This window comes from Lutjanus erythropterus, chromosome 13 (assembly GCF_056507025.1).
Source record: "Lutjanus erythropterus isolate fLutEry1 chromosome 13, fLutEry1.hap2, whole genome shotgun sequence".
Classification (NCBI taxonomy): Eukaryota; Metazoa; Chordata; class Actinopteri; order Lutjaniformes; family Lutjanidae; genus Lutjanus; species Lutjanus erythropterus.
Genome location: NC_139329.1, coordinates 40,133,814 through 40,143,813, shown reverse-complemented (window position 1 = coordinate 40,143,813; position 10,000 = coordinate 40,133,814). Strand labels below are relative to the sequence as shown.

The following is a 10,000-nucleotide window of genomic DNA, read 5'->3' as shown; positions in this document are numbered from 1 at the left end:
GAAGCAGGGTTCTTTCAAAATAAAGGCAGGGTCAGACCGTAGACATGTAGACATCGATTTGAATCGATTCTCCTTCACATGGTATTTGATATCAATTCGTAAAATCATAAAGTTGATCCTTTAATAACTGTCTTTGCTTGTGTGGATGTGTGCTCGCTGAATAAAAACATCTAAAAATAATAATTCACAACATCACATCCGTGGAGGAGGGTGGAGGTTTGTGTGGGTTTAGAGGAAACACTCTTATCATAACAGCGCTGGGGTCATTTCTTAATGGAAATATTAATATTTGTAATAATGAACCTTGTTAGAGTTTAATCCTTGTGCAGTTTACAGTTTTAGGTCTCTGAGAATCTCTCTTATGTCCAAGCAAAATATGTGTTGAAACTGAAATATCAAACTGAATCAATATCAAATTGAATTGATACTCAGCCCTGTAATATACATATAATCTGCCATAATCTGTTAATCATTTCCTCAAGTGATCAATTAATTAATCCTGTCACAAAAATAGGTCTAAACATGTGAAAACAGACGGAGCCTGTGACTATGACTCAAAATGACTAATCAGCTCTGCCACTAACTTGTCAGTCAGATTGTGACAGGATTAATCAATCGATGTACTGTGGAAATGATCAACTGATTGATCAGTAATGAAAATAATTGTTTGTTGCAGTCTGAACGGAGTTTCAGTGTGTTTGATGTTTCTGAGCTCTAAAGCTTCATACTGGACTTTATTGTCATGTATTTTCTTATTATTTAAATTCTTCTGTATTTATTTGAGTTGAAGCAGGAATTTTTTTAAACCTGCTGCTCTTCTATAAATCTGATGGAAATGATTCCCAGCAGCTTCAACATTTACTGTCCCTCCACACAACTTATTCCTATTTAAAGAACATTATTATTGTTTTTCTTCCTCCTGAATTCTCTCAGGACGAAGCAGATGTACTTTTTCTGTTGTTGTTTGTTTATTTTCCTCCTGTTCTAATGAAAGAGTTTCTTCCTTTTCTCATTTCTTCTTTTTTCTGTAATCTGTCGTACAACTGAGAAAGTCAGAAAGTCATAAAAGTCCTTATTTTTTAATGTTTTATTTGTCTTTAGATGGTAAACAGTAAAGAAATCTTCATATTTCATCACATTTTCTTTGACTCTCTTTGCGTTTTGTCATCAGTGATTATAACTGCGAGTGTTTTTATACATTTTAATGATGAAATGTTACATATTATATGTTTTAAATGAAAAAAGGAAGTTATTCTGATCATTTTACAAATTAATAATTAAGAATTAATTAATTGATCTACTATCAAATAAGCATCTGGAATATCGTGATGATCATTTGTGTGTTCTGTATGTTTTCTGATATACACGTTCCAGAGGCTACACTCTTAGAAAGAACTGTTCCAAAAGGGTTCCGGTACTGTTTGCTTCTGAAGAACTTTTTTTGGAAGAAAGTGTTTGTCAGGGCTTCTTTGTAAGACTAAAGGGTTCCATTAAGAATCCTTTTTCATCCAAAGAACCCTTTTCAGAGGAAAGTTCTTGAAGGACTGTTGAAATCATTGGAGAACTCTTTCAGGGGTTCTTTGTACCATAAAACAGTAGGTAAACAGGAGTAGAACGTCCTGAATGTGTTCTAGATAAAACCCTCAGAATATAAGAATGTTCTCAGTAGAACTTCCTGGTTGGATTCTTGTTTGCACCCTTATGAAGTTAGAAAAGTTCTGGATAGAACCTCTGGAGAGGGTTCTAAGTGAAACCATTGCACCATAAAAGGGTTCTTTGGGTTCTTGGTGGAGCTCTTTGAAAGGGTTCCAAATGAACTTCTGCAATTCTAACAGGAACCAAAAATGGTTCTCCTATGAGGACAAGCTGAAGAACCCTATATGGTTCTAGTTATCAGTTCTATTTCTCAGGGTGTATGTAACGCTAGCAGAGAACGTGGAACATGTTGCTGTGGAACTAGAACTCTGATTGAGGGGTTGTTTGGTAAATGAAACATTTTGTCAGTGTGATTAATCGATTCATTGATCGAGGAAAGAGATTACAATTACTAATAACTAATCAATGAATTGTTAAAAACGATCAGCAGATAAACCAATAAAGAGACATTTGACAGTTTAACAGATTAGACTCAGTGTGTGTGTGTGTGTGTGTGTGTGTGTGTGTGTACGTGTGTGTACGTGTGTGTTGAAGGTTCAGGTGTGTGTGTGTGTGTGTGTGTGTGTGTGTGTGTGTGTGTGTGTGTGTGTGTGTGTGTGTGTGTGTGTGTGTGTGTGTGCGTGTGTGTTGAAGGTTCAGGTGTGTGTGTGTGTGTGTGTGTGTGTGTGTGTGTGTGTGTGTGTGTGCGTGTGTTGAAGGTTCAGGTGTGTGTGTGTGTGTGTGTGTGTGTGTGTGTGTGTGTGTGTGTGTGTGTGTGTGCGTCCTGAGAACACACTCATCTTTTCACACCGTCTCTCCTGCTGCCTTCAAGGTCGCTGCGTCTGCAGGATATTTGAGTTCTGCTCGATCACGTTTACATGAAACACTCTTTGATTTGTTTATTTGTTTATCAACCTGTCTGGGTTTATTTCACAATAATCACCTGCTCACATTATCAATACATATCATTTGTAGTTTATGTTGCTGCTTTGGTCTTTGGTCTGTTTTTGAAAATGATGCACGACACAATAATTAAAAAAAATCAAATAAATGTGAGGATCTGTTTTTTGATTTTTCACTTTTTTTTTACATTTTAATTGGTTAATAGTGTAAATAATAATAATGGTTAGTTGCGCTTCTGGTATCAATAATCTCTGTTGAATTGTTGCTGATCAACATTTTGTTTTTTCTGTATTTTGTCAAAATTCAAATATTCTACAAAAATCAGTGACTGAATTTGATGTAAATGTGTGAGTAGGACGTCTCTGTGATGATCAGTGAGTCTCTCTAACTGACGCCGTGTTTCTCTGCAGGTGTAAACGTGCTGCTGGCTCCCAGGTGGCCTGTAGACAAGGTGAGCCAACAACAACACAGACTCATTAACAAGCTGTGGTCCACTGCTGAGGACAGGGACACACTGACACCTGCTGGACTGATACAACATTACAACACATACTGCACACTGGGATGTTCTTCACCGGATTAAACTGCGTTAAAGTGACAAATTAAATCATACAGAAACACACAGTTCCAGATATCTCACTCCCCTCTCAAGTCTGATCCCAGGAGGGGGCCCAGTCTGCCTCCTCTGGACAAGGTTCCCAAGCACTTGTGCCAAATCATATGATCTATGAATCTGCCCTGGGAGCCCCTACCAGGGGCTAATGACCCTGACAACACTGCTCCCAGGATGACAGGGACATGCAAACCCTTCCATCATGTTGAGGTGATGATTCTGGGTGGGTGTATGTACAGAATATATTTTACATGTTTTTATGAAGATTACTAATATCATGAAAGAAAAGTGCCAGAATATTAAATCTTTTCTACATTCAAGGTGTTTGAAGCTCAAATGTTTCAGAGATTTGAACTGTTGCCCTCTGTAGATTGACTGTTTGTGTCTCTGTGTGTTGTAGGATCTGCTGACAGCAGCTGAAGGTCCGACTGGAGACACTGCTGCAGTAAACTTTGATGTCTCTTCTCTCTCCATCTCCTCTGATTCGTCCCCGTTGGTGTTTGAGGACTCGTCAGTCTCTAAACTGCCAGTCACCAAACGACACAGGAAGCTTCTTCTGAAGAGGAGCTTCGCTGCCTCCAGTCCTCCTGCTGGCCAAGATGAGGAACAACGCCTGAGGTGGCAGCTGGCGAGGACGCAGGAGTCTCGGCGCCAGCTGCTGGCTGAAATCTGTGCCAAATACCAGCCGAGCGTCACCGAGCAGCGAGTCTCTCAGCGGCAGGTGTCACGGGTTTACGTGGAGGACCGTTCCAGGCTGCTGTACTGTGAGGTCCCCAAAGCTGGCTGCTCCAACTGGAAGCGGGTGTTGATGGTGCTTGGTGGCAGCGCCACTTCCACGAGAGACATTCCTCATGACGCGGTGCATTATGGCAATCACCTGCGGCGGCTGGAGGGCTACGACAGCGCCGGCATTACAGAAAGACTCCGTTCCTACACTAAAGTTCTGTTTGTCAGGGAGCCCTTCGAGCGCCTGGTGTCTGCATTTCGGGACAAGTTTGAGAGTCCAAACTCATACTACCACCCTGTGTTTGGACGGCCCATCATCTCCAGATACCGCGCCAATGCCACACGCACTGCCCTGCGCACCGGCGCCGGTGTCACCTTCAGGGAGTTTATCCAGTACCTGCTGGATGTGCGTCGGCCAGTTGGAATGGACATCCACTGGGAGCCGGTCAGCCAGCTGTGTAACCCCTGCCTCCTCAGGTATGACTTCATTGGCAAGTTTGAGAGTCTGGAGGAAGATGCCAACTTTGTGCTGCAGAATGTTGGAGCACCGGTGAACCTCACATTCCCCGACTTCAAGGACAGGAACCCGCTCGCTGAGAGGACGTCCTCGAGAATCACCCAGAGATACTTCTCACAGCTGAACGCCACGGAGAGGCAGAGGGCATTTGACTTCTACTACATGGACTATCTGATGTTTGACTACCCCAAACCCTTCGAAGACCTGCACTGAGCCACTAAGGAACTAAGTCAAGTTTATCGTTTCTGTTGACTTCGCCTCATAAATAAATTTTATTCTTTGTATTTCAGGTGCTCAGAGTGAGGCTGTAGCCCATAATGCACACGTCTTCACATGTAGACCCTGACAAAGGCCTGGCTGTTGACTTGTTTTCCCACAATGCAGCTGGTGTGACAGAAACATGGATGCAGGTTGTTTTATATGCTGCGTTTCACTGAGACTGAACCGCTGACTGTTCCTGTAGGCTTTAAATATGCACTATAGTTCAATATGTGTTTGTAAACCATTCTTTATTTTTCTGTCTGTCAGAGTCATGAGTGCAGTTACAGACTCAACACTACAGTAGAAATGATCTGAACACCAACTCTGCTGTACAGATTCTACCTGTTTCTCTCTGAACTGCACCAAACCAAACCAGGTGAAACCGTCCACCCTGACCGGGGCTGTAGTTTACAATCATTTTCATTTACTCTCCCAGGGGCATAAAATAATCATATTGAACAAAAAAATTAATTGTGGTTGCTAACATTTTATATAAAGCAGGCATCTATCTGTCAGTGCTGAGGAAGAATTGCACCTGATGGGTTGTCAGTTTTTGTTCCAGCTCTGATGGCAGCCTCCCCTCCTTTGCCTGGCTCGGTTCTCCCCTCCGTCTCTTCTGAGGTGTTCCTCTCCTCGGCACAGTGAGTTCTCGCGGCGACAGTCTGTCTGCGGTCACTTCTGGGTTCATCCCGGCTGTTGGGGTTGATGCCTGCCTGCAGGCCTGGAGCCTGTCAACAGTTCACCTGGTCCTGTTTCTCTGGGAGCCTCCAGATCGCGTACTCAGTAAGGCAGCCAGGATTCATAGTTGGCACCAACCTGAGCATTTAATTACCCCAGGTGTACCAGGTGGTTGTTACTTGGGATGGTATTGACGTCCATGTCAAGCCCCTCATAGAACTTATGTTTGGGCTCCGGTGGTGAGCAGCAAGTTGGCTGGTCCACTGCTGGTGGTTGTATGGGTGGCAAGGATGTGTTCAGAGCCTCCTTTTGGTGGATCAGTCACGGCGAGTGTTCCTCACACACCCACGCCATACTCTCAGGTTTTGTCTGCACTCTTGCCACAACAGAAGAGACTGGTGCTGTTCCCTCAGGGAGCTGCAGTCAGTGATCCTTGTTGACTCTCGGTCGAGCTCACGGTCGATAATGGTGGTCTTACGGGAGTCGTCAGCGTGCTGCAGAATCCTGTATGCATGTTCCTGACATTACAAACGTTCTTGTATTTCAGTGGTGCAGAATTGACGTCCGCTCATCTTATTTTACAATGAGTCCAAAACACCCTTTGAGGCTGGTGGACATTTGTGGGTCGGCACCTTATTGGCCAGTGGAGCATGACTCATCCCACCATCACAGCTGACTGTGGTGCCATGTTCCCTATGTTAATTGGGTGGAACTTAGAACGTGTAGACTACCAGTGTCTGTGTTGTTTCCTCCCTCCAGAGTGAGGCTGGAGTGACGTCTCCAGGGTGCACGCCTGGGACAGAAATATGCAGATCCTGGTTGCTCAGTCATCAGAATCTCTCGCTGATGAGATCCAAAGGAATGTGAAGCAGGACGTTTGGCTGCAGGAGCCGCCAGGTGAGGCGCCAGTTCACCTTTAACCTCCACCATCAGTCATCTGCCCAGAACCAGAAATTATGTGTTAATATTAGATCATATAATTGTTGATAATGGGATCATAAATATGTTTTTTGTTAGATATTAGACTTTATAAACAGTTGCATTCATAAGAAACTGATTAACAGTTTTTAGACTGCTTAAGAATGTTGATGACTGCCTTATGAGCTGTTTATAACAGCATTATAACCCACTTATTGAGTTTAACTCATGTCACTGTATAACCTTCAGTGAGCTTATTTGTTGCTTTATTTACATTAACACAAACTTTATTATGCATTAATTAGCATTTAACTATGCTTTTGGCACATGTTATAAATAATTATAAGAAACTCATGAGGCTGTTATTAATGTTCTTAAGCAGGCTATAAACTGTTAAATTTCTTATGAGTGCAGATAAATGTCTGAATCTAAAAATAAACATGTTCATGATGTTTAATGCTTAAACAGTCTTATTATCTCATAGTGTTACTAAGCATCTTATAAGGCCCTTATTACCTATTAATTAATGCTTATTGTACAAGGACTTTAATATAAATCAAAGATTTTTTTGACAGATGACGTAAAGTAAATGTCGTACTCCTGCATTTTTGACTACCCAACCATTAAAAAGACTCAGAGATATTTCATTTCAGGGAGTTATTTTTAATTTTAGAGAACAGATGAAAAGTTTGCTTGAATGATTTTTTAAAAATTCGTCTCCCTGAACAGAAATAAAAGTTTAAATAAAGTCCCAGCTGGATGTTTGTGAGAAATGTTCAAACCTGTGAGCTGAAGCTGTTCTGAAGGTTTTCTCCTCAGTCAGACGTCCTGATTATTTTTAAAGCTGTCATCATGCCGTCGACCAATCGACTGGCAGCAGATGGTTCACCTGTTCACAGTGAGAGGAGATGATTTTGATTCGCTGTCAGCTCTGAGTGACTCTGACAAACAAACTTTTTTTTAGTTGTAGCCTTCAAGTTCACCTCGGTCTGATTCCAGTTGAAATAACTTTAATAACTTCTGTGAAGTTTGTTTTTATCAAAAAACTACGTCCACATCAAGTCACATCCAAAGTGCATCACAGCTGATGTTCAGTCAGAAACAGTGAGCGACGTTTCACGAAGGAAAAGGGCAGAAAAATTATTGCCAGATTGATCACTAGTTGAAAAATAGGTCCGAACGTGAAACAGGTGGAGCTCTACCTGTTTTCAATTGACAAGACTGACAGGATTATTTTTTCACCATTTTCTGATATTTTATTGACCAAACAAGTAATTGATTAGAGAAACAAAAATTATTAGGCAGCAGGAAAACGTGAAAACAGGCGGAGCGCACAGGCGAACGTCCGAACGCTCCACGTTTTCACGTTTTTTTTTTAGTTGATCCAACGATTTCACTCGACAACAAGAAAACTTAAAGTCAGACTTGAGACAGACATGAGGACGACTTAATGTGGACGTAGTTTGTGTGTTTGCATCGTGTTCCGTCTGTTGGTTCTGTGTTCTGTTTGTCTGAAACAAAGAGGAAGAACAAGAACAAACACTGGAGTGAGTTCATGAGTGAGACGTTCTGCCTTTGTGAGTCTGAAGTTCCTCTGACATGACGACGACCTCGAAGCCTTAACACTGCCATCTCACCTGACGCTTTACGTTCTTTAAACGTTCTCATGTGACCACAAATAAACGTGTGAGACTCTTGTTTAACAGTCGTCTGTTTTTATTCTGAGGAGGTGAAGAACATGACGGTCCTGACAGATGTTCTGCACCCTGAGACAAAACTAACACAACAGAACCACGAAATGGTAAGTTCTGGTTCTGGTTCTGGAACAGTTTTTACTGTAAAGAGACACTGGGTTTTTTAAAGGGTGATTCCACTGAAAACGTCACTCAGCTGTCAGTAAAAATCAGTCATGTGGGTTTGACTCGTTCCAAAGAGGAACATCAGGGTTCTTAAATCGTTCTGCTCTGTTGTGAACAGAAGCTGTTTATTTTCTTATTCTCTAATTTATTTTTGTATTTTCAGCTTTTATTTTTAGTATTTTTACCTTTGATTCACTTTGAAATGTGAATTTAAGGGACTTTTATCAGATAAAATCTAAAGCCATGAATTTCACTGATATTCATTTAACTGCATTTATTACTGATGTTGTTTAGTAGAACTGGACTGAATTATTGATCCGATCAGCTGACTTCACTATGACATCATGTCTCTTCACTGACACCTGGTGGTGGCAGCAGGTACTGCAGTGGCTGCTGGACGATTAAATCTTGATAGAGAATAAAAACTCTGTGGTCTGACTGGGATCTTTTCAACCAGTTTGACCAATTTCTTATTTAAATGGGCAGATAAAAATTTATTTTTTAATATACATTTTTCATTATTTTAACCACATTTGCGTCTGCAGTGCAGAGTAGGAAAAGTTAAAATATCAATCTACATTAATAATTCATCAATAATAGTAAAGTTATCAAAAATAGATTTTTAAAAACTCCAAATATGGACAATCCCAAGATAATAAACTGGTTAACAGTGAGGTTTCTTGTTGACGACAGACGTGTGAGATGAATTATCACGTTAACACTTTACAGTAAAAATAAAAACCAAGTATTTAAGTATTTGTTAATGAAAGTATGATTATTAATAACTGAATGATCACAGAATGTGTCATGGAATCCTGTAGCACATTAATATTAATAAATGATCAATGGCTTTATGTGATTAGTTCACAATCCACTTACTTCATTGATATGTGATCAAATTATCAGACTTCATAAAACTTTATTTATGTGATCATATTTCTGTTTGACCAGTTTGATTAAAGTCGTTTCTGATCAAATACACGACTAGAGCTGCAACAATTAATAAAATGATAAATTATTGAATTAATCATCAACTATTTTGATAATCGATTGGTCATTTTGAGTCATTTTTTAAGAAAGAGAAAATCAAAATTCTCAGATTGCAGCTTTTTAAAAGTGAATATTTTCTGGTTTCTGACGTCATGACGAAACACTGATTGACATTTTTCACCATTTTCTGACTTTTTATGGACCAAACAACTAACATCACGTTGACAGCAGCTCGACCCCTGTGACATCAAAGACATGTTTTGTCATGTGGACAAATATCGTCTCTTTGTGTTTTACTTTGGAGAAAACAGGCTGAAATTACCGGAAGTGAATTCTACTCTACTCCTCTAATTCTTGGTATTTTTGCTTTTATTTAGTTGTTTTTTTTTTTTCACTCACGTGGACACACTTTAAACTCCACTCTTTCCAGAGTGACACGTCATGATGAGTCGTGGCGGCTCCTGCTTTCATCACGTGTTTTTATTTGCAGTGACGCTCGTCATCTTTTCTGTCTCCTGTGAAAGTTTCTAACATGTTTGTCTCTGACGTCTTCAAGTTGTTCAGCAGCTTCGGATTCAAAATGTCAAACACGAGTCGACGTGAAGGAAACTTCAGGGTCAGACTGATGGATGTCTGAGGAGGACCGACTCCCTCCTCTTCATCTCCTCCTCCTCCCTCCTCCTCTTCATCTCCTCCTCCTCCTCTTCATCTCCTCCTCCTCCATCTCCTCCTCCCTCCTCCTCTTCATCTCCTCCTCCTCCTCCTCTTCATCTCCTCCTCTTCATCTCCTCCTCCTCCCTCCTCCTCTTCATCTCCTCCTCCCTCCTCCTCTTCATGTCCTCCTCCTCCTCCTCTTCATCTCCTCCCTCCTCCTCTTCATCTCCTCCCTCCTCCTCTTCA

At 41.0% G+C, this 10,000-nt stretch overlaps 2 protein-coding genes across 2 annotated transcripts in view; both read left to right on the top strand.

Annotated features, from left to right (window-relative positions):
* Positions 1–5,074, top strand: part of LOC146317181 (carbohydrate sulfotransferase 8) — a 34,405-nt gene extending 29,331 nt beyond the window's left edge. The window contains exons 3-4 of the mRNA XM_084734492.1: positions 2,949–2,989; positions 3,552–5,074. Coding sequence (XP_084590618.1) covers positions 2,949–2,989; positions 3,552–4,607 — 1,097 coding nt within the window. The 3' untranslated portion in view covers positions 4,608–5,074. The remainder of the gene's footprint in view (positions 1–2,948; positions 2,990–3,551) is intronic.
* The window catches only part of LOC146317180 (BTB/POZ domain-containing protein kctd15-like), a 34,807-nt gene that overhangs the window by 11,302 nt on the left and 13,505 nt on the right, over positions 1–10,000 (top strand). The gene's annotated exons all lie outside the window — the stretch shown is intronic.